The sequence below is a fragment of the Syzygium oleosum genome, unplaced genomic scaffold, assembly GCF_021117445.2.
Source record: "Syzygium oleosum isolate NSW1041296 unplaced genomic scaffold, Sole_v2.1 Sole_v2.41, whole genome shotgun sequence".
Taxonomy (NCBI): Eukaryota; Viridiplantae; Streptophyta; class Magnoliopsida; order Myrtales; family Myrtaceae; genus Syzygium; species Syzygium oleosum.
This window is the reverse complement of record NW_026607525.1, coordinates 2,380,936-2,406,344: the sequence shown is the minus strand read 5'-3', so window position 1 is coordinate 2,406,344 and position 25,409 is coordinate 2,380,936. Positions and strand designations below refer to the sequence as shown.

Sequence of the window (25,409 nt, the reverse complement as noted above, 5' to 3'; positions counted from 1 at the left end):
CGCCGGACCTTCGCCGTCGCCGCCCTTTGCCCTCGCGGAGTCCCTTTGGTGAAGAAGATGAACAATGAACGAGAGGGCAAAGCCTGAATATTGAAATTTGAGTGAGGGTAGTTTGGGAAGTATAAAAATGATTTTGGCATTTGGTTCAAAGTTTGAAAGTCCAAAGCTAGTCCGATCAAGATTGGGCTTTCAAAGATTGAAAATGCTAGTTTTGAGCATTTTCAATGCTCAATGCTAACCGTTTGGTTCAGCATTTTTGGGAAGGGGCTTTCGGGGCTAAAAGCCCCTTCCCAATGCTGAACCAAACGCAGCCTTAGACTCTCTGCTCCACACTCACCCCGAACCGCGAATCACCCAGAAAGCAGAAAAGCAGTAAGCATTGTGGCAAAATGGAAAGCAGGCTTGCAAAACGACCGAACCGCAAATCACCCGTAAAAGCACAAGAATTTCGACACGCAGCCGATGAGCAGCTTGAATCGAACCCACCGAGATGGCGCGCGTGATCTTACCAGGAACATACATACGAGGCCGACGAGAAGACACGCTGCGAAGGCGTAGACTCTCTGCTCCACACCCACCCCGGAAAAAAAGAGAGAAAACCCAGGAACGGCATCAACAGGAGGATCAAACAAGACATGGGTATGCGCAGAATCGGTCGAAAAAAGGAAGGAAAAGAGCGAACTCGACTGCATAGGAGAGAGATTGCAGACACCATCTCGAATCTTCAGCCAAGAGCTCATCTTGGCCGCCACCTTCTTCCCCGCCGAACAATGACCGGTTCGGCTTCCACATCACGCTCGAAGGTTTGGACCTCGCGGCTTGGAATCGCGCTATCGGAAACCGAGGACCGCTTGCGGTGGTAGTTCCCAGGGACAGAGACGGCGGCGGCGGCGTTGTTGTCGCCGGTCGATGATTTCGCGTGCAGAACTCGGGGATGATGCGGTATTTCTAGAGGCGGCGGCGCGACGGCCGCGAGATCTGGTCGGGCAGCGTGGTCTCCGGCAGAAGGATGAAATCCTCCGCCGCCTGGCTAGGGTAGAAACAGGTCGTCTCGTTGGTGAGCTTGAGGACGCCGTGGCCGTCGATCTCGGCGACGCTGCTGAGGGTGATGTTGCTGCCGCCGCTAGCGCGGCGGAACCCGGGGAAGAAGAAGTCGGCGGCAGGTACTGGGAGGAGGACGGATCTTGAGGATTTTGGTTATTGTTTGGGTTGGGCTTGGGTACCCAAGCCCAATAGATCCAAATAATACCCAATTCTTTTCATTGTTACCCAAACAAGTTGACACCAAACTCGACTCAATAAGAAAATTTCGTGTTCGGGTCGGGTCGATTCGTATTTCGGTTCGGGTATTGTGTTTGGTTTTAACACCCCTAATGACCCGTCGATGCCGTTAGCCATGTCAAATCCTGGATGAACTTATATGGATTGAAAGTTTGGTATTTTTGTCCTTCAAGTAAAAGTTTGTGCTATTTTTTGGCCGTTAGTAAAATGGGGATATTTGCAAGTATAAGTCAATATATTCTTTGAGCACTTGGCCTATATGTGTGTATGTGTATAAAACTCAAGGACAAATGTGGGCATTCTTTTTGTAAGACTAATCATCGTGGATTTGTTTGGCATTTAAAAAAAATGAATAAATGTACTGAAAATCTTAAAATTTATCACGAAAATATAATTTTTTTTTTTGGTAACCCGGGAACTCCCTGCACGGCCAACAGCCGGAGAGGTAAACCCGGGGTGACGCTAGTGCAGGACCCACCACCACGACGTCACGCTTAAGAATCCCTAACGACAGCGTTGGGATTCGAACTCCTTCCCTTCGTGAGGGGAAGAGAGCCCGAAGCCAGCGCAGCCGCTGCGGGCGGTGATACGAAAATACAATTAAGTCCTACAACTTTCCAAAAAGTCCAATCAAGTCCTAAAACTTGTCAAGTTTGTGCAATTAAGTCCTTCCGTTAATTCCGTCTAACTCGACAAATGGAAAATGCTAATAAGTTGAAGACTTAATGACACCAACTGAACAAGTTTTAGGACTTGATTGCACAAACTTGACAAGTTTTAGGACTTGATTATACTTTTTGAAAGTTCTAGGTATCAATTGGACTTTCGCGACATGTTTTAGGATTTGATTGCAATTTTTGAAAGTTTTAGGACTCAACTGCATTCGTGAAAAGTTTTTGGACTTTCAGTACATTTATTCTTTAAAAAAACCGCAGAAAATTTGTAATTACAATAACATAGTTGAGCCTAATTAGCCAATTGGGCTTACACGCATTGACATTGGATTTACTTGCGCCTTATGTTTCATGGGCATACTTCGTTTGCTTAGGCTCAGACAGAAAAATGCATTATCTAGGAAACATCGTGAAAATGTTTCTAAGATTTAACTAATAACCTTTTAAAGCTAAATGGATTGTAAATGCATCTATCTTTGAACTCATTTAAACTTAAGGCTTTCAACTTAAAACCATTAATAATCCATTTATTAAAACTTGACTAACCCATATATGACCAAACTTATTGAATATGGGTTAAAAGCGGGTTGAAACATCTATCGGTGATCCACGTTAGTCGGCCAACTCTGACTGAACCACCGAGTTAGCGATTTTTTATCAAAATTGATTGGATGGATTATATTGGAACCTCGTGGAAAGGTTTAAAACTATATTGGCTAGATTAAAAATTTTAGGACTGAATTGACGACTATAGAATGGGCTTAAAACTTTTTAAACAATTTTCTCCCTAATTTATACAGCTTAAATCATTCCTAAATTCAACTCGAGCTACAAAAGTCCAAGTTAACTCAGAAATCAAAATCATGATCATCTTCTGACTAGCCAAAAAGGAAATTTACTTAAAAATTTATAATATATTGGATTTTATTGATCATATGTTTTGCCTCACTCTATTTTTTTTGTACAACCCTATTTTTATTGATTAATTGAATCGACTTTTGCACCTGCAGAATTTCCAAGATTTGATTGTTCTAAAAATGTGGCTCAATTTTAAAAAAAGTTTCGGGATCTTGTATTCCAAAAATCAAATCAAACAAACGACCATATTATTATTATCATGAAAAATTCGATCACTTTGATTGATCCTAAGTACATGATTAGAAAGCTCTAAAGTTCGACAACTCAAACATTTCAAGTTATCTAATTGAGAAAAATTTTGAAAAATGATCTTCATATATTTTTTTACCCAAATTTGGCCAAAATTTAATCGAATATACCTTTTTTATCCGACGTCCCATTGATTCGATTTTTTTACCTACGGAAAGCCTGTGAGCTGATTATTCCAAAAACATGGTTCGAATTTCAAAAATCAAAAGTATCGAGATGGTGAATTTTAAAGAAAGCGGGTTGATGGAGAATCCACGGTGGTCATACTTTTATGTTGATCGGGCTAACAGAAAGTGCTCCCTAAAAGAAAAGATCAATGGTGAAAAATAACATATATTGGCCTAACCTATTGAGACCGAGCGTGTGTATCGAGCATATCTGCGGAGTTCAAATATAATAATAAGATATGATCCGAAAAAAAGAAACTTTTCTATAGGCAATGAGGGAAATCAATTAGAAAGGCAGTAGAATACTTACGTGTAGCACAAATTGTTATTGAGCATTTAAAATCATATACTTCGAAAAATTATGAAAAATTTTGTTAATATATTTTTACCAAAAATTTGGCCAGCAAAACTTTTCCGTCCAGTGTCCGAAAAAGGAATGCTCTGCGTCACTTCATTGGTGAAGGAGGAAGCTGCTGAAATTGTGACTAAGTCAAAGAGAAAAAGATAATGAAATATGCCTTAGGAAAATGCGCAAATCCAACAACAAAGGAAAGGAAAAAGCTAGTTAAAAATTACACCATGGCCGCTTCAACCAATATTCTTGTGATCACCCAAAACTTTTTACTGCATTTTCAACCACAAAATGAAACTAAACAAATGTACAATGTGGAATAAAAGAGCCAAAAACCATCTAAGGAGCCTAATTGTCCAAAAACTTATAAAGTATTTTGTCTTCTCCACAGATAAAATCTATTCTGATCTCTTCAAACTTGGCCCTACCTTTGCAAGAGAGGGGAAGTTTTGGTCAGAACCCCACGTAAAGAAGCGTGCACACATCCATAATGAAAAAAAATAAACCATAATTTTTTTTTCAAAAAACAATTCTGCAACTCAATTCTATTAACTAAAAGACAGGCCGAAAAAGTTATTGAAAAGCCCACCTTCTAATTTCGAATTCACCGAGAACGAGTTGGGAGTTGGGGGATTACACAAACAATTTCACCCGTCGCTTTAGTGAGAAGGACCTCTAAAGTGTACCATAGACAATGGAAACTATGGCTCGAGTCAAATTTTGAAATAGATCAGTTCAAAACAATCGAGAGGAACTTACTCGCCGCATTCGCTTCTTGTTCTTCATAAAGTCTTATCGTCGTAATCAAATGTTGTTTTCGAAGATTCTATGAGTGTCTGCTTCTGAAAGTTTCAGGCATTGTTGCCGTAGTTTACCTAGAGTGTTCTCAAGTGTGTATGGTTTCCTTTCCGGACTAAAAAGATATAAGATAAAGAAAAAATATTAACTGACGGTTAATTGCAATGATAAGTTGATGCAATTTTTCACTTTAGTCCATGATAAGTAGATTTTTGACATTTTAATCATCTGAACTATTCCGGGTGTTTGGCAATGATTCGCCTTGTTCATTTTGCAGGGATGCATTTGTTTTGTAAAAATAAATGATTTTAAAAATATTTTTTTAAAGATAATTGCTTGTATCGCTTATAAAAATAAATCAACAAAAAATAATTTTATCATCCACGGATAAGTTTCGTCCTCCTCCTTATCCGCAGCTTGGGAGCTCACCCCGTCTCTCCTTTCCTTCAAGAACCACCGCTCTTCCTTCCACTCTTCCTCGATTCTCAATTTTTGCTGTTTGGATGATTCCGGAACCAGACACCAAAGCAACTTTGGTCACGGCACCTCTCTCAGCCTCATGGTGGCGGCCATCGCTGCTATTGCGACCACCGAGGCGCAGGTGACCGAGGAAGGTGCGGAGGAATCCAAAGAAGGCGTTGCTGTAGCCACCATTGCTCCGGCCAACCCCAAAAGTGTATCCTAGTACGTTAGGGAAGTACACACATGTTATGTGAGATGTGATGATATACTAGATATTCAAGTTTCAAAGTATACACACGACATCTAAAATAGGTTATTAAGTGTGTGCTCACAATGTAAGTGAAAATTAATACAGAATATTTAATAGTTCCCTAATTGATCTATAAAGGATCAAGATGGCTCCAGGGCAGCGGAATGGGGCGTAGGCCATGGCTTAGAGAAAGAAAAAAAAAATCTAGGCAAGACCACGAGTTTAGGTCCACTATGTTCACCTCTCAAATGGATTCCTTAAAAAATAAATAATTTCTTAGTATAACATTTATAGGGAAAATGACATTAAAAGTGCCATAACTTTCGTACGAGCTCATTTCAGTGCCAAAACTTTTCAAACGATCACTTGAGTGTTATATTGATGAAAAATCAATAATGTAAATATCTATTATGACGATTCATCTTATGTGGCTTTTTGAATTGATTTTGACTTTGACCTGGATTTTTTTAAAAGAAACTCAAGTTCAACATGGACAACCTTCGACGGATGCAGCAAAAAAGGGCCGAAACGACCTCATTTGACTTTTGTTCCCCAAATTGACTTGAATATGAAACCCTAATTCTTAAGTTTTTTTCTTGGAGCTTGACCACATATGAAGAAGATTGAGGAACATGGCTCAATCGTGGGAGAAGAGAGAGAAATTGAAATTTTGGTTATGAGGTTAGGATTTGAAAATGATAATTAATTAACTCACAAATCTATCTTCTCTTCTCATTCATCTTTCTTCACCTTCTTCTGTCATCTACTTCATTGCGTCTTCATTTTCATCCGAAAAAACTCAATAGCAATAACCGATTTGTACAAGTACTTATGTTGCTCCCTCTTGTTCACAGCTCTTATTTGTTCGATTCTTGACTGTAACATGCTAAATTTTTGGTAATGTCCATCCAACTCTTGTTCTCCATTGCAACCTTCAGCATATAATTTTGTCCCAATTTCTCAGTTGAAGGACAAATCGAAATTAGGGTTTGAAGAAGAGAATGAATTTAGCCCCAATTCACAAATTTGGGGCAAATAACACATTGACAATGTAGTTTAAAGTAATTCATGGTTGACTCACCTTGTTGGCGAGCCACGTTGGTCGAAAAAATATTAAACTATTGCCATATTTGATTTTTTAGAAATCCAAATCAACGAAGGCACTTAAGTAATAACTCAAAAAGTTTTGGTATTGATATGAGCGCCTTAAGAAAATTATAATACTTCTAGTATCATTATCCAAATATTTCAAGCTACTGAAGCCAAAGATTTGAAGAAAAACTGTAATTTTCATTTTGCCACATAACCTCGATAGGCTCCCTCGCCACTCTCAATTTTGGTCTTCCTCCTATCACTATCAATCGTCTTCTTCGAGCTACCATCATCATTAATGCAATTACGTTATACCAAGCAACCTATCGAGCTATTGCCAACTCCCGTACGCATCTACTAAGTGTAAATAAGTCGATAGATGTTTGGAGAAGGAATGGATAAAAACTTGATGATATTTGATGGAAAATTTGTCCAAAAAAATCTTAAACTTATTGTACGGCCGCCAGTTTAGTTTTACACTTTTTAATTTGGCCAATTAATCCTAAATCTTTTGACAAATTTTCAATATAGTCATTTCGGCCAATTTTAGTCGAAAATCGCTGATGTTGCGATCCAATCAATATCAGCTCGCCACCCAACGTGGCATAGCTAGATCTGACGTGTCTAATGAGGCTCAAACTGACGTCATTTTGCAATTTTTTTTAATTTTATGTATTTGTTTTTTCTTCTTTCTTTCATTCTTCTTTTTTTTCCTCTTTTTTCCCCTTTACACATTGTCTGGGAAGATTTACAGTGAGTAAAGGGGAAAAAAGAAAAAAAATTTAAAAAATTTAAAAGTTTATATAAAATTTCAGAACGACTTCGTTTCGATCATTGATGGTGCACATTAGCACCGTCTATATCACGTAGGACTGCCAACATTGCCTGGACCACCACATCACTGTTTACGACCTAAATTGGAATTTTGCGCAAAAACTTAGGACTAAATTGGCCAAATTGAAAAACTTAGGATTGAATTGGTGATCGTACAATAGTGGAGTATTTTTGTCTCTAGAGTAAAATTTCATGCAATTTTTTTTGGCCATTTGTAAAGTGGGGATCCTTTTGTCTTTCGCACATAAGTTCGTGTATTCTTATGACATTTGGCAAATGGCCAAAAAAAATTGAAATGTGTGAGGGAGAGAGGGAGTGTAAGGATAATGTACAAATTGTTCTCGTAAGATATTCTCCTTTTTTGGTCAAATAGAAATGTGTACTTACAAGAGCCCGATTAACCAATTGGGCTCACGGGCCTTGGCATTGGAGATAACTTAAGCCACAAATCTGCAAAATGCTCATGCCCAAAATCTACACATACCTTACTTGGGCCTGATCTTTCATTCACAGGCTTCATTCTTTTCGGCTCAGACAGGAACTCCATTTTCAAGGGAACATCATGAAAATGATTTCAAGATTTCGACAACATGAAGAAGGAAAGTTACAAAAAAGGAACGTATTATTTCTACAAAACCTTTCATAGAACTTAGAAATTTTATAAAATTTACCTAATCTCATCTGCTTCTCTTAAGTAGAATCACTAACGCCTGTCATGGTTATTGATTCAATTCAATTCATATGCGTTAAAGGTTCGTTTAGCATGATTATGATGGAATTAAGGTTGTACTACATGATAATTGCGTTGAGTTGTAGCTATGTCATGAAGCGATATAATTGGTGTGTTTTGGGCAATGCATATATTAAAGACGGGACACTTTAAGATTGAATATGACGGCTTTCCAAGAATTATCGTAAGCACTCTTGTTGTAAATATGCCCATCAAACAGCCTACAAAAATTACAACACTGCTCTTCATAGTAACAGTCCGTACCAAACAATCTCTAAGAACATCGTAAGGACAAACCTTGCTACTGAAACCACGGTCGTCCGGTGTCTTCCGACGAACATCGAAAGCAACTCTCGATGAGCACAATCACGAAACCTGAGTTTAACAATGTGCTCAAACTCTTAAACACACCCTTTTCCTCCCACCTGAAATAAAGCAACAACTATAATATTGAACCCTATGAAAACAAGTTACTTAGGAACACCACTCCAACTCCAAGTGCATGTCCATGCACCAAAGGCCCACGACTTTTGGCCTTGGCACCTCATCCGCTCTTGACTTTTTAAGCCACGAAACTCATCGATTTTCGCTTCAATTGCGGGTCTACACCACGCCCCCACAACTAAAAAGCATATTCATCACTTTACCCTTTAATTTATTTTTTTATCCTTGTTCCTCCTTTATTCTTTGTCAGAATACTTATTTTTAACCATGAACCCCGACAGCCAATTTGCCCTAAAGTAGTGCTCGGGATGGTTCGTGCTTTTTGGAATCTCGAGCAGCAGCAGCATATATTGCAAGACTTGATTTATTGCAAAAGCGAAAGCGAGCGAGACGTATCTCCCCGCGGATTGCTTGCTTTTTCTGCTTTTTATTGTGTCTCTTGCATGTCTGTGATCCTGTGGGAAGGAAGACCAAACCACGGCCTTGCTAAAACAATGATTGTGTTGCGATTTACGGAATGTAATGTCAATCTAATTACACATTAGCTTCCTGTAATTTATGCACTCTGTTCGGCGTCGTCATCGGGCAAAAAAAATTGGAAAAAAAATCGATGTTCTTTGGATTGTTGGAAGCAAACTATCCCGCAAGCAATGGTCGACTTTCTTACCCAAATCAGTTAATATGATTCACGTACTCATCATCCCCTCCATCCACTCTCCTATTCTTTCTTTTCATTTTGGCCTTATGTTTGGTGACTTTGTCTCCATTTCTCTTATCTCTACCAAACAGTTTCTTAATTCTTCAAGTGTCAATAACGTTAAAAGCACTATAGTTACAAGTGCAACCATAGAATTAGACTAACCTGCGAAAGCAGCACTTATGATTGAGAGAGAGAACAACACCAACGTTTATCTCATGATGCAAATTGCAAAGCATGCATGATTAAACCGATGCCACGGAATCGCCAAGTGCGACCCTCCATTGTTATCGACGTATCAATTTGGTGGCTAATAATGGCCGGTGCAGATCTAGGGTTGTGAAGAGTGTGCATCGAGAAGACTGACTCAGTCGAGCATTGTCGACCCGAAAATATCGTCTTTAGAAACGAAACGTCGCTTCATCAAAACCGGCTTGGAACAATCTTAGGAATTAGGACTGTCCCTAACGAAAGAGAGGACAAAAAATTTCCCAAAAAGAATCACATTTAAGTGGGGATCAATTCGTTGGAGTCACGGAAACATGAACACTTGGTTAAGTTCAACATCATTCAACTTCGACGTATGCGACCGAGTCAAAAGCTTGATGTAGCTGATTGACGACGGCATATTGTAAACTCCATTTCACAATTAAGAGTGCGTCTATTTTATTGAAAACTTCATGATAAGGGAAAATGTTTTCCAAGACAATTATATTTTCCTTGATTTTCATTTGTTTGACGGTTTAGGGAATAAAAGGAAAAGCCGTTTTCTCTCGATCAGGCTTGTTGTTCTCAGTCCACTAATAATATTTTTCATAAATCGATTAATTTTCCGTCATCTAAACATCGAAAAGTCGAAAAATAATTTCTTTAAAAATAGTTTTTTTTTAAGACAAACGGATCCTAAAATATTGTAATCTCCCGATTAACAAAATTAAGAAAAAAAATGATCGAATTTCAACCAATAAGAGAAGAGGAGCAGGTTTAATGGGGGAAACCGAAAACCTCAATGATTGAAGGAGCCAGACATGAGACACGGCCCCACTGTCGGAATCGGACGGTCGGTATCAAGCGATCACTCGCGGCACGTGTCTCTTTGCTGATTCTAACATTTTTTTTCTTATTTTTTTTCATTAATTGTTTTCCATAGCCATAAAAATTGTGGAAAAAGCAAAAATGCGTTGAGTATTATTGTCAAAGATAAGCATTGGCTCAAAGCTTCAATTTGCTTTGGTGAGGGGACCTCCGTCTTTATGTGCTTTGAGAGAGACGAGTCCAATCATGGAGCACCAATCGCATCACACAAGTTTTTCAACCTTTCACACCTACTCTTTCGATTTTGAGTCCTTTTCTCCAAGACTCCATGCTGATTTTCGCAATTTTTTTTTTGCCTCTATAGGATGTAGATCTAAAGAGGATTTTAACCTTTTAACTTTTGTGTCAAACATTTCACTAAACGGAAAATTATCCAATCGGCTCTAAACTTATCGTACGATATCAATTCAGTTATAAATTTTTTAATTTTGCCAATTTAGTCGTAAATATTTCTACGAAATTTCAATGTAGTCATTTCGGCCAATTTTCACTGGAATTTGCCGATGCGGTGGTGTGCCACGTAGGACGACTGGTAATGATTGGACTGTCACGCTAGCGATTTTTTCGGCGAAAATTGGCTAGAGAGACTATATTGGAATTTCAAGCAAAGATTTAGGACTAAATTAGCAAAATTGAAAAACTTAGGACTGAATTGACATTCGTACAATAGGTTTAGGACTGATCGAGTAATTTTCCCTTCTAAAAGATATCCATGTCTTTCCCTAAGGCATATTTCCCTAAGGCGTATTGTAATGGGAATATGTAAAATGGATGAAGTAATACTTTATTAACCAAGATAATTGTCATACAAACTTTTAGAGCAATTGACAACCGTCCCACTAAATTTTACAAACAATGACATGATGCTATTTAAAACATAACGTATAAAGAGATGCATGCAGCACGGAAATCATTGAGAAATACTAGACACTCACATCACTTAGTGAATTAAATTGTCCAATACCCTAAATGACCCAAAAAAAAAAGAACGATCCACTAAAACCAATCTGTTTAGGGTTTTGTTTACAAGAATAATTATAAAAAAAAGCGTAATAAATAGTGAAAAAACTCATTTAGGGTGCAAATGACAACAATTTTGTTCCAGAATTCAATTTTTGGCAAGAAATAGATTTTTTTTATTTCTATTCCCTCGACAAATTTCTAAGCCAAAATACGCGTTTGATAACGACATAAAATTTATGTTCCCGAAATAGAAATTTGTTTGATAATGACACAAAATTTCTCCCTTCCGGGCAACGACGGGAGGCAACCAACGGCGACAGGAGGCGGCCGACGGCCGACGATGGGAGACGGTCAGTGTCGGGCGGTGATGGAGGATGGCAGATGGCGGCGGAGGACGGTAGACAGCGGTCAGCCCATGGAGGGCAACGGGTGGGCGGCCAGCTAGTAGCGAAGGCAAGCGATGAGAAAAGTTTTTACTTCTCATTTTTATTTCAAACCTATTTCTAAAATCAAAATTCGTTCCAAAAATTAAAAAAAAATGAAATTATGTTACCAAATGGATTTCCTCTCTAAACCTGTTTCTGGGAATCAGAAAAATAGAGAAACAAAATAGTTATCGTGCACGCCCTTCATATTGCAGCACAAAATCATTTTGTCCAACTTTAGGGCTAATAATTCATTTCCTCCCCAAAGTCAGTAGAACCCTTCAACGCCGCCGATCACGATCCACCCCAATAATTGATGCGATTATTAATGGAATTGATGGCAACACCTAGATATTATTTCCCTTTGAACTACTACTGATTCCCCTGTAGATTTAGCAAGAATCTTTGCTAAGAACCTCCATGCCTGTTCCCAAAATATCAGCTGATTAAAAAATGTAAGCACTTGTTATTAATCTGTCGTGGTTCCACGTGCAACATTAATTTAACCCTAAACAGCACCGAAATCAGCAGCATGCCAGCTGTCGCATCTCCAAACCCTAAGGCTGCGTTTGGTCGTCCGTATAAAACTCGGGATTGGATATGTTTTATCTTATCCCGTGTTTGATAGGTGTCCCGGATAGTATAATGTTGGATATAGAGGGGATATAACCCGGATAAAAAAATCCGAGGGGAGGGGGTAGGATAAGGTCGGATAGGATTTCTCCTATCGGTCATATAAAAGCAAATTTTTAGAAACCCTACCCTTCATTCACGCGCTCTTCAACCATGCGGCTCGTCGAGATGCTGAACTGGAAGGACCCGTAGGAGGAGGAGATCAGGTGGTCGTCCGCGGAAATACTGTTGAAGCTTGCTAGGAAGAAGCGCTTTTCCGCACCTCGCCGGCGACATTAGAGAAGCTCCGACCCTCTTCGTCGCTTCTTCTTCTTCTTCTAGGCGCGTCGGCTTGCTCCTGCTCATTTCGGCTCGGATATTGTTACTTTGTCCTCTCCGGTTCGCACCGTCGTCAATGGCGTTCGTCGTGTTCGTCGAATCGTATCCAGTTCGTGGTGGAGCAAGGAATCGGTGGCCCTTCTTCCTTGCAATTGCTGATTCAGTTCTGTTTGATTTGTCTGTTTCGAAAAACAACGCGATTGCGGACGATGAAGGAACCCACCATCTCGCTGTTTCGATTGTTTGTTTTGTGCTTGCGATGCTCTGTGGTTCGGTGGAGTTGAGGTTTGGTAACTTGGAGCTTGTCTCTCCGCTCTTCACGGCTTCAGTTGATGTCGAAAGATGGCTTTTCTATTTCACATTCGAGTTCCATCTTTGTTATCCCATTTAAGATGTTTTTCCGACGTTGTTATGTGTAAACCTTGGTATTTGATGCTTTTGCAGATCAATGGGTGGCCTAGCTGTTAATAAGAAGAAGATGGGTGCGGGTGCGGGTGCGGGTGCGGTGAAGCCTCCGCCTAAGAGAAGAAGCTGAAGAATGATTTGTTTGCGGAAAAGCGCTCGAAGAAAGACGATCATGACAATTTTCTTGTCTCATTTGTTTCTATTTTCATTTTATTTTTTTTTACAAAGAAATTTGAAAATCTAATAAAATGTCATATTTTCAAGTTTATTTGTATATGAGAATGTTATTTTTATAGTAATAAGATCGAAATATTTCATGAGCATCACGTAGGGGTATATATGTCCTTTATATTGATATACAGTTTCTACCAAACGCAGGATAGGATATGATACGAGAATATCCGACTTTAAATCCGTACTTCACCAAATAGTGGATAGGATATGGCCAAATCCCCAGATTTCCTATCCTATCCTATCCAATCCTATCCTGACAAAAAATACGGATGACCAAACGCGGCCTAATTTCATATGCATGTATCGCAAATCATAACTTGAATATTTCTGCGTAACTCGCATCTTTTGATTTTGATGATATGAATGTACACGAATGTCTTTTCGCAAGTGACCCATATGTGATGCGATCGACAAAACTTTGTACAAGCTGTTTAAGAAGTGATGCCAATCATCGTGATTTTCAATGATTGAGCCTAAGTTATTAATGCTTGATTATAAAAAAATTCCGTCGTGCCATTAATGTAAAAAGAAATGCGATAAATTCTCAGTAGATTTTGAAATAAGCGAGGCATACTTAAACATGCTTCGTTTTTTTTTATAGGTCGCGTGGCACGGTGGCTAAGCGAGACATGCTTAGCAGCCTTGTCGGAGTAACACATGACCCACGACCATGGTACCTGCAGAAAGTTCTACAATAATTTTCGGAACCTAATTCGTCGTCTCACATCATAATTTCGAGCCAAAAAAAAAGAATAAAGAAAATACATCTCACTTCATAATTGAGGTAGATCTGTTACTTAGGGTTTAGCTAGAGTGGAAAATGCTTCCAATTTCAGTCGGGACCAGTCGAAAGTTATCAAAGCTTTGAGCAACAAGCTGTCTAGAAGTTCTTGCTCAAAAGCTTCGTCGGATTAGTTCGCCCAACTACCGCTATTTGCTCGCGGTTCACTTCACCCAATCCTTAACATGATTTTCTTGGGATAATATTGTCTTTGATTCAATTTGTAGACCACCACAATCATACCTAAAAGAAAAGAAAAGAAGCAAAGTAAATGCCGGGTTTCACTTAAGAATATATAATGTATAATCGATTTCTTCCACCATGGTAGCAATGTCGCCAGCTTATCTAACTCGAACTTCGTATTTCAGACATCAGAGTGGTCGCCGCAGCCAGCGAGATTGTCCATAATTGTGTGAAGGCAATATTTTCGTAACGTAAGTGCTGATATTATCATATGAATGTCATCGATGGAAATTCATAAAATGCTGGTGAGATTTGGAGCACTATGCAAATGTAGATGTTGTATAGGGCTATTATTAAATCATCTTATCTTTTCTGTTTTTTGTGCTTGCTCTCGAAATGATGCACACCCGGAATTCTGTATTCCCACTGCTACCTAATTAGACTCCTTATTAATTTCTCATGCAAAACTCAATAAAAAAAAGGGTTAATTCCACGAAAAATCTAAAATCTGTATATTTGTGATAAATTTACCAAAAATTGATATTTTGACTATAAAAAATTCAAAACCGGTACACATGTGACAAATTTAACACAAACTAGTTTTTTGACCACCTAAAGCCCCAATTACCCTCATCTAAATTAGATTAATACCACGGAAAATCATAAATTGGTAAACTTGTGACAAACATAAGGGTTAAAACCCAAACTGGTACATTCATCAACTGCCATGTGTCATTCAACTTAGTAATTTGACGATAAAATTTAACGGAAACTGACAGAGGGTAAATTTATCACAGGTGTACCGGTTTTGAGATTTTAAATTAGTTTCACGAATATATTAATTTGGAGTTTTTCGTATTTAGTAATATTAACCCATAAATAAAAAAAAGTCCCTCGCACCAAAATACATGATACATAGTACAGAGCATCTTTCCCTGCAAATTCTGATCCAGAAACATCATTCCGACCAGACCCAGATTCTCTGTTCCTGAATTATCCACGGAAGTGGGGGGAGAACTCGCAGGACTCGCCACCGCCGATGAACGACGTCGTCGTATTCGTGCATGCTTCCTTCCCTCCCTCATTTAATTTTTCAGTACCACTTCCCGAAGTGACCTCCCAACTAGGCAGCCGAATTTCGACCACTAGAGTTACGCAACCACCACCACCTCTTCTTTTCCTCACCAACCTCTATAGGCTACTACCGCACCCGACGCCGTCGCCGTCGCCCGCCACTGCACGGGACTTGCCTCGTTGCTGTCCGGTGCCGGATTGCGATCGGGCCTCTCTCGAAATAAGCATGGTACGTGCGGTTTCGCTCGGTATGATCACGTCCATTATCGAACCCGACATTTCCGGCATCGCCAGAAGGAAATAAGGCTAAGATTCGAGAGGGGAAATCCACGTCTCTCCGGTTCCTTTTCCTTTTATTATCGACAGTAGGCAACAAGGGAGGAATTGCCAAAAATGAAAGACAGAAAAGAAGAAAAAGCCTAGAAAGAAGGAAAAAAAACCAACTCCTCCAAGCTTGTTGCAATTTAGAGAGTGCTAGCTCCATGCCATGGCCCAATTTTTTTTGTTTTTTTTTACATAAGCAAAGCAGCCTCGCCGCCGCCGTCCGAAAGCATTTTTCGAGTCGATTAATGCTAAAAAGATACGTAGATCGGTTGACCAAAGCGGGTTTACGAAGAGAGACCATGCGAACCGTGAGCGGACATCCGAACGGTTTTTTTTTGGACGACCGGTAAGGTCGGGGTCGCGTTTCTCCCCCGTCATAAACCGATTTGGTAATCCGATCTTCGTATGTTTCGGCATTTTTGCCGCATCAGGGCTTGTGGAAATGCATCCGAATCATGCTTGATGCCCCCCGCCCGGCCGACGGCGACCCTTATGAAAGAACATTCGTGGAGATCCACGACCGTTAAGGAAGAAAAACTAGCACCATGTCGGAAAACGTCGCCGCTGCCGCCGCCGTCGGTTCAGCCCCACATGCCATAATGATACGGGGACTCCACCGGGGCCATGGTTTTCTGCAGCTTCAGGTCCTTGTAGAACTTCCTGATGAACTCCTCCGCCGCCACGTCGACCTCGCCGCCGTCCCCGTCGTCGTCCTTCAGCGGGAACGGCGAGTCCGTGATCCGGAGCTGCCGCACCGCGGGGCTCTTCCCGAACCCGGGCAGCAGCATGGGCGACGCCTCCACGACGTCGGCGCTGTTCAGCATCTCCAGCACCTTCTGGACGGCGCTGATCGCCCCCGCGTCGTTGTAGCGCGGCGCGAGGTGGTGGCGGTGGCCGCTGCTGCGGCGGCCGTGGTGGTGGCGGTGGCGGTGGTGCTTGCCGCGCTTGGGGAAGAAGGGGTTGTTGGCGGGGGTGTTGCTGCAGCTGAACTCGTACTCGCGAGGGGCGAAGGAGGAGTAGGCGGAGGCGGAGGCGATGCAGGCGACGTCGTCGTCGGAGCGGCAGGTGAAGGAGGAGTAGTAGTGGTGGAGCATGAGGTTGCCGATGGCCTTGCCGGCGAGCTTGCCGCGGTTGAGCATGAATTGGAGGTCCACCATGAGCTTGCTCTTGGAGAACAAGCCCTTCCTCATCATGAACGCCGCCGTCCGTACGACGCTCCACAGCTTCTTCGCCACCTCCGGCGTCCTCGGCTCCATCTCCATCAGCGACGACTCGCGCAGAGGGAGGGAGGGAGGGAGGGAGGGAGGGGCTTTTTGGTCTTTTCCGGTTTCTGGTTTTGGTTTGGGGAGGAGGGAGATAGGGGGAGGGAGATATTTAAAGGGGGAGGAAAATAATTTAATTTTTCTTTTTTCGTGATATGAGATTTTAGGGAATTTTTTTAAATGAAATTAATGCCTCCCACGCGCCACGGCGGCGCGTTGTCTTCGCTCTAAAGTGAAAAGGAAAGCTTCGAGACGGTGCCCTGGAATTTTATTTTTTTTTCTTTTTCTCTTTTGGCCATGACTTGGAATTTCGAGTGTGTGTGGATGGTGCCCCTCGAAAATAATAACTCCTACGTGCAAATTTTTTATTTTTTATTTTATTTTTCATAGTTCAAGGGCACGAGCGCATACATCCGGTACGTCGAAGGCTCGTGGAATACTATGCATGCCCATTAGACTTGTCAAACGAATGAGTCGGATCGAAAATAATCTGACTCAAGTAGACCCATTTCCATGTAACGCAAATCTAATCACCCATACCCGACTCAATCCATACTCGACCTGACGCATGTTGCTAAAACACTTCCATATTTAACTAAATATTAGAAAACTTATACCTAAACTGAAATAAGAGTGCGGGGTGAGTGAATGCGAGATTGAGGGAGGGCGAGAGAGAGGAATTGAGTTTAAATAAGTTAAAAACTCATTTATGACCCATTTACGACCCATTTAACATCCATATTATACTTATACCCATTTATGACCCATTGACTAAATATAACTAATTTATTTATGACCAATTTAATGATAAATGGGTTAAGAAATGAGTTTATAACCCATTTTTACATGTCCAATGCCCACGAACCTATTAAGTCTATGGTTTAACCTACTGAGGTGATTCTCTGATCGAGAGTAGTTTGCACGCAATTTAGAAGATTTAAATAGGCAGCATCTGATACTTTAGATAGAAATTATCGGACACCCCAACCGACTGCACCAGCCCATATAACTATCGTGCATACAATTACCATCTCTTTTGTTGCAACTAGTTATATTTGGTGAAAGTAAAGTACGGATTTATTTACACATATTGGTACCTACATTCATTTTCATCTTATTTACCTCTTTGCTGTGCCGGACCCATTTTGCATTAGAAAAGTAATTGTACCCATCGGTATTTGGTAATTTCCAACATGCCTACTAATGTTCTTAGAAAAGAGTAATTAACCTATGGAAAATTAGTAAGTTTTCACGATGAAATCTAGTTTTTAACCTATATCAAATCAAGAGTTAATCCTTTTGATTAGTAATCTTTCATATTGAAAACAAATTTCGATATCTCTATGATTATGAAAGTAACTCTTTCTATGCGATAATTAAGTCTTTAAATTGGAAAAAGCATCTCAATAATAGTAATTTCTTTTACAGCATGACAGTAATCAGTGTATAAAACTACTTAATAATTGCCTTAATCAGCTTTGTACACACACATATATATATTATTTTGCTTAATTCGATCCAATGATTTAAATTATTTTAATTAAACGCTGATGGTTTAAATTGCAGTTGCATAATATTTATTTTTAAGCTCAATGCTGCATGGAATCCACCGCACGTGTCAATTTGCTATTCAATCTTGTTGAATGATCCATAAAAGAGTAACCTCCAATGCATTGGTAGATGATTGTCTGAAGCCAATTGCTAGCTGGCTGTCTCACCTTCTATCCGAGTTTCAACTTGCTCAACTTTCTTAAGATGCTTGATAAACAATCTAAATTAGGTCAGAGTCAGACTTATGACACTTGTGTAATAGTACAGCAATGTCAATATTAGACCTGTTAAAATGAGTCATAGACCAATTTTCTTAACGCATAATTGATGAATTGAGATATTACATGTATTAGTTATATTATGTATATGAGTCATAAAGAAGTTTAGAATAGTAAAGCCAAAAATAATATGTGTTAAATGAATTCACAATTTATTTAGACACAATCTATATTTATGAGTCTCTCTTCACTCTTTCTCGACTTTATTCGATCTCGCGCACGCTCACTCGACGCTTTTACCTAAATTTGGATTGAATTGAGTATGTATTGCGTATGAGTCGGGTCTCAATATAAGTCATTAAATTGGTATTGAATGGAAATGGCTCAATTTGGATTAAATGGGTCAATTTGAGTTGGAGTATTTTTTATCCGATTCACCCATTTGATGGGTTTAGTCGATATAATGTCTTGAGATTACGTCTCTTTTCACAAAACCGAAGCTCAACAACACGCCTAAGGCTAGGGTTTAGGACTGAACTGGGAGCAAGCTGTTGCTGCACTGTACAAGTTGAGGTTTTTGAGCGATCAAGACGGCGTAGAGATTTGACCCAAAAAAAAAAAAAGACGGTGCCGATAATATTTTTCGGGTTCATTAATAAAAGTACAAATTGGTGGCTGTTAGGCTCTTCAAGTAGCGGTCTACACTACACATTTTAGACCGTTGGATATTTCGAAGATGATTGATTATGAAAATGGTTTTATTTTTTCTTGGAGATTACTGAGAGGTCCCTCTTTGGGTGCAATTATTACCAAAGTGACACGGGACCTGATGGATTGATTGGAGGTTTGCGCTCACTTTCGTCCTCCAATGTCAAAACAAATCAAATTGCCGTGCTGAGGAGGGAGGCTGGTAAAAAGCAATTTGATTGGTGGGACTTAGCGTGGGAATGGAAAGTGTCAATGCAAAGTAAACCCATCCCATTGACCAACTTTGATCTTGGAACCAGTGCATGATAAATAGTTTTTTTTTTTAAGGGGTTGGTTTTGACTTGGGAAAAGTAACTTTTGCTTAATTTGCTCCCAAATCGTAAAAATGAGAGAAATATATTAAAAAAAAATCGTAAAGATTGCAAAAAATTGTACATGAACAGTTTTGTTACATTTTTGAGGGTTTTGGATATTCTAGATTGAATAATAGGCCTCCACAAATGTTGAATTAAAAGTTAAAAATACGAGTCACCGTAAAATCTAAATCGGGCGTTATTTTCCACCTCCGATCGGACTTTCGGTTGGTGGTGCGGGTATATATTATAGAAGAAGAGGTCTGTATTTTTTTTTTCCCTATCGAGTTTTGAGGATCGTTCCTCCAATCGATCGATTAGTTGAAGTCAAGTACATGGCAATATATTCACCGCCCATCGAACGTATGATTCGGAGGAAAAACACGTGGTCGATTGGTTTTTGATTAGTGTTGCTGCGGTCCAAGACTAGCGGAGCACAGAGATGCAAAAGGCCTCTGCTTTGCTCGTCATACGTAACTAATGTCGGTACAAACTTCAAGAGGAAAATCAAGGTACGGAATTGGAATCGTGAGATGGGTGCAGACAATGCATCCTACGAATCCCCGTTTTTTTACCACGTTAGTCGAAGAATCGCGACGCACCGAACATTCATGATTGGTCACCTTGAGGTATATAAATCGTGGATTGCGACATATGCTAGCAAGTTCAAACTCTGGTCACGAAAACAAAATGAACCTCAGGTCCATATACAACCAGGCGCTCACTAACAAAGCACAAACGCTGCTGCTCCCCTCTCACATTTAATAGTGACTATGAATCGATGCCAGCCATTGCCCAGGTTGTTGCGTATTAATTCAACTACCAAGTCTCGGCACGTGGTCGATAACCAGAAGACCGAAAATCAAAGTGAACATGTGGCTGCATGGGCACACGCCTATGCTCGTAAAATAAATGATTTGAAAAATATTTTAAAAAAAATGATTTTTTATATTGCTCGATAGAATTAGTCAATGAAAAATGTTTCACATCCACATAAATTTATGTTTAAATATTTTCATGAACGACGTAAATATTTTTCGTTTGTTCTTTTTTGTAAGCGATATAAGAGATCAGTTTTAGGAAAATATTTTTCAAATCATTCATTTTCCTCGAAATAAACAGAGCTTTAAGTTAAAAGCTCACTTGTGCACCATGATCGTCTGCCCCTATCTCACATCTTCTCCATCAGATATTGATGTGTCGATTCCGTTGTTGCCCTCGACTCACCGCTGTCGTTGGCCGCCCGCCGCCGCCGATCACGATCGGCACAGCCCGACTTGGTCTTGACAAAAGTTAAGCTTAAGGCATGCGATTTTAATTAGTAAACTCAAGTAACCCTCAATAGATCCCGTTGACATAATCTGAAATAGTTCTGAATAGTCGGAATGTGAGTTATTGGAGGCATTTCGAACCCTGTCAAGTCTTTGGTGATACATATGTTATGGTTCTGAGTGGGTGACTAATGCGCTTCGACTTAGTGATGACTAGCACGTCAGACCTTAGGAGGGGGAGCTTAAGCTCAAGGCTCTCACTCTTACCCCTAAGAGTTAGCATGCTTCAACCTTTTTGATTTGATATTAGGGTTAACACCACGAAAAACTCTAAACTGGTACATTTATGATAAATTTATCTCAAACTAATTTTTTGACCATCAAAAATCTCAAACTGGTACATTTATGACAAATTTATCCTCCTTTAAATTGAATTAATACCGCGAAAAATCACAATTACACCCGTGACAAACGAATGGTAAAACCATAAATTAGTACACTCCTTAATTGCCACGTGTTATTTAACAAAGCAATTTCACAGTAAAATTTAACAGAAACTAACGGAGGGTAAAATTATCACAGGTGTATCAGTTTGGGGTTTTGGGAAAATTTTAGATCAATACCCAAAGTGGGGTCATTTTCTAAAAAAGGGGTCCAAAGTTGACATAGTGTTAAATAAGGGCATAAAGTGCCTAATTAGTCTCAAATAGGGGCAAGTGCGCAATTAGTCTCAAGTAAGGGCCTGGGTTTTGCCGGCCGGTCAAATGCTTCACGGCCGGAAAAGCACGTCATTGTCTTCGATCGAACAAGGGTAATTTCATCTTTTACTTTTTTTTTTTCTCTTTTCCTTTTCCTTTTCTTCTTCTTCTTATTTTTTTTCTCTTTTCCCTCTGCCGACTATAGCCGGGGCCGGCGGAGGTTGCTGGCCTCAGGCAGAGGCCGCCCTCACCGGCGTCGGGCGAGGGCCGCCCGACGCCAGTAAGGGAAACCTAGGGTCGGTCGGCGAGGGTGACCTCGCCTGCCCAGCCTAGGCGAGGGCGGCCCTCGCCCAACGCCGGCTAGGGCGGCCTCCGCCTGAGGCCGGCAACCTCCGCTGGCCCAGGCTATGGCCGGCGGAGGGACAAGAGGAAAAAAAGAAGAAGAAGAGAAGGAAAAGGAAAAGAGAAAAAAAGAGAGAGTAAAAGACGAAATTGTCCTTGTTCCAATCACTGAAACAGTGACATGCTCGCCGGTCGGTGAGCATTTGACCGGCTGGCGAACCCAAGCCCTTACTTGAGACTAATTGGGCACTTCAGGCTCCTATTTGAAATTGATTGAGCACTTCATGCCCTTATTTGATACTATGTCCACTTTGGACCCCTTTTTAAGAAAATGACTCTACTTTGGGTACTGATTTAAAATTTTCCCTGTGATTTTTGGTAGTCAAAAAATTAATTTGAGATAAATTTATCATAGGTGTATCAGTTTAGGATTTTTCGTGATATTAACCCTTGATATTATTTCGAATCGCCTTTTTAATGCACTCTATTATGACAGATTTGCTTGGCACTGGTCCACCGTTTGTTCTAGAATTTCCGGGAGCTAAAATCCTGAAATTGAAAATAAAATATGATTTTGCCAGGTGTTCAATTAGAGAAGAGAAAGATCTGGCTCGACACACCCCGTGTCACTTTTTAAGACCATGTCAAATCACCATTCTACGTACAAGAAAGAAAGGGGACGTGGATGCCACGTTAAAAGACAGTGAATTTCTAAGCAACCCAACTTTTACAAACCAAGCACCCAAGTAATCTCAATCCCTCAAGCTCTCCAACTCCAAGAGCTTTCTTCTTCAACTCATTATCAATTGAAAATGACGTGTCCATGGCTCTCTATGCTTTTTTTATCCAAATAATTCCATAGCTAGCCAACAAAATTTAAAGAAAAAAAAGAAAAAGAAAATAAGAGAAAAAGTGTTGAATTGCTTGTAGATCCACCTCGAGGAACTTATCTTGAGGGGTGGATGATCCACCATTACCCTTAAGCTTCCCTCTTTTCCCATACTTTTTGTTTTCTTGTCTCTCTGTTTTGCTTTCTCCCAGTGGCCGCGGCCCTCTTTGGGGCAGCTTGATCGATGATGAATCTTTTTGTTTTCTCCCAGTGCCCACGGCCTCTTTGGGGCAGCTTGATTGATGGTGAATCTTTTTGTTTTCTCATCAATTTAGGTGGGTCGACAGTTTTGTACTAAGCAAAGTGAAAGGAGGATCCAATGTCATGGAGCCCCCTCCCCCGGGCCACCTGTCGCGAGACTACTCGTCGACGATTTGGACCCCGTTCGTATATAGTGAGCTCTACTTGAGATATTGGATAGACTCGATCGATGGGTCGTGCTTTGAGAAAAAACAAATTCAAAGTATGAAAGACAAACTCGTAATAGTTTCTCAATTTCGGTTCAAACATTTATATGATTCATAATCCGTATTTTTAAGTGAGACTTAAGTTATCGGCAGTAGGTGTTAGAAAATGCAATAGGAAAGATGAGGAAAGGAGTTCGAACCCCAGCGTAGTCGTTAGGGATTCTTAAGTGTGGCGCCGTGGTGGTGGGTCCTGCGCTAACGTCACCCCAGGTTTACCCCTCCGGCTGTCGGCCGTGCGGGGGGTTCCTGGGTCATCAAAAAAAAAAAAAAGATGAGGAAAGGAGATACGTGAATATAAGACCAATTTAAACTCTACAAACAGACGATATGGAATACTTTAACAATAAAGATGCGAGAATGTGAAAGAGTGGACGACCCCTTTTCCTGCCTTTAGCTAGAGAGTGAATTACGATATTTTGGATCGACATATTCAATTCCAATGGTGTAGATCGTCATTTACACATGCGCAACAACTCATAATTTAAACGGACCAGTTCTCTTACATATTTAGCTCTATATGTGACTGCTCTAGGAAATAAAATGAGTTTCATATTGTGCACACGATTAGCATTTAACCACCCGTCATTCGTTGATGATATTTCCTTTAACCCTAAGTTTCTCTAGCATTCTCTTTGGTTCTTTTTAAATTCTTCGTTCACTCTCTTATCATTGTAGTACACATTATGAAGAGCTATAGTTCAAATTGAACTGAGGGCCTTTGAATTCACTATGATTGTGTGTGCATCTCCTGAATTTCTTTGCCTTCTCAAGGAAGGAAAACAGAACAAAAAAATTCAAATAGAAGTAGAATCAGTTACATATGGAACGGCATGAGGTTAAGATATATTATTTGAGTTGATTCAATTGATAGATTCCCTTTTCTAGGGTTTCCTTAGTAAAGCTGTCCGACACAAGAAAAGCAAACCCATCATTATTGGGAGGGGCACCACCCATGTCTTTTCTTCTTTTAATGAAAAAACGTGTGTAAGAGGCTTGCTTTTTGGTGTTTACTTTGACAAGTTTGTGTCTGTGTCTGTGTGTGGGACTTTGTTGGATGGAATCCATTGGACTTTTGTACATAGTAGACCCGGCAAAGGATGCTTTTAGGACTTGGGTAGGAAAAAAAAAGGGGGGAGGAAAATAAAATAACCACTAAAGATGTAAGTAATGATTCACAAAACATTCAGATCATAGGCATTCCAGTAGGATATATCTTCTCAAGTATACAACACGCATTTTATCATATTATTTGATACATCGATTTTAGGAATCGGTCTTTATATCTCGAGCATTATTCAAAAAGAAAACCCTGGCATCATTCCTTGTATGGCCCGCCCCGCCGTTATTAAATTATGTCCTTATGTAACATTTTAAAACTTCAAGAGATAGTCAAGAGCGATCTAAATAAGTTCTTTAAACCCCGTAAAATCGATTACTTGATATGTGAATCACGTTAAGTCAGAAGTTAGTCATCGTTCTGGACTTGATCGGTGAGAGAAAGTTGATTACTTTGTTTAGCGAAAGCTAATCCGAAACATTATACAAGAGCCTGTACATAACAATCCCTCTTAAGAAAGGCATTAATTATGTTTTTTTTTTCCATTTCCCCCAAACAGTAATCAAAAGAGATGATTAATCAATCATGAGGGAGAAGAAGCTAAGTTGAACATCTCCGGAGCTTCTCCCACAAGAAAAGTTGGGAGGAGGGGACGAAGTCAAAGGAAACTGTAGATTTCGTTGTCATGAAAGATATTTCTGCCTTTAAAAAGTTAATCGACTAAAGTAAACTAGGAGTGAACTGCTTTCACTATGACAGTTTTATATCAGGGGTCTACTTTTTTTTTTTCCCAAGAGAAATGGGCATTTGCTTGTAATATTAGGTTTATTTTACTCTGATTTATGATATATATACTTAATGATGTAGCGGAGTGTGAATAAAGCATTTTGACAAGTAAGTCGTATTCTCACGATTTTTCATTTTTTTTCTTTAGGGTGGGGCTATTTTCACTCACTTTTTGTGAAATAAAACACGCTTTTTAAAGCTAACTAATCATATGATTTTCGATCTCGATATTACCCTTTTAGTTAATATAGCAGTTTTTTAGATCGCCAATTCAGGAAAAAAAGTCAACTCCAGAAATAATTACAAGGGACAAGCCTAAGAGAATTATTTGAGTATCAATTGCAAGATATCTATAGGTGCAGAAATTTCAGGAGCCAAACTGTATATTCAGATTCATCTTTGGAATTTTCCTCTGATTTTTCAG

At 39.9% G+C, this 25,409-nt stretch overlaps 1 protein-coding gene across 1 annotated transcript; it reads right to left on the bottom strand.

Annotated features, from left to right (window-relative positions):
• Positions 1-14,890: 14,890 nt before the first annotated feature.
• On the bottom strand, positions 14,891-16,743 carry LOC130136095 (uncharacterized). Its single transcript, XM_056306153.1, has one exon. It carries the CDS (start codon positions 16,643-16,645, stop codon positions 15,965-15,967), a length of 681 nt encoding a protein of 226 aa, XP_056162128.1. The 5' UTR covers positions 16,646-16,743; the 3' UTR covers positions 14,891-15,964.
• Positions 16,744-25,409: the final 8,666 nt, after the last annotated feature.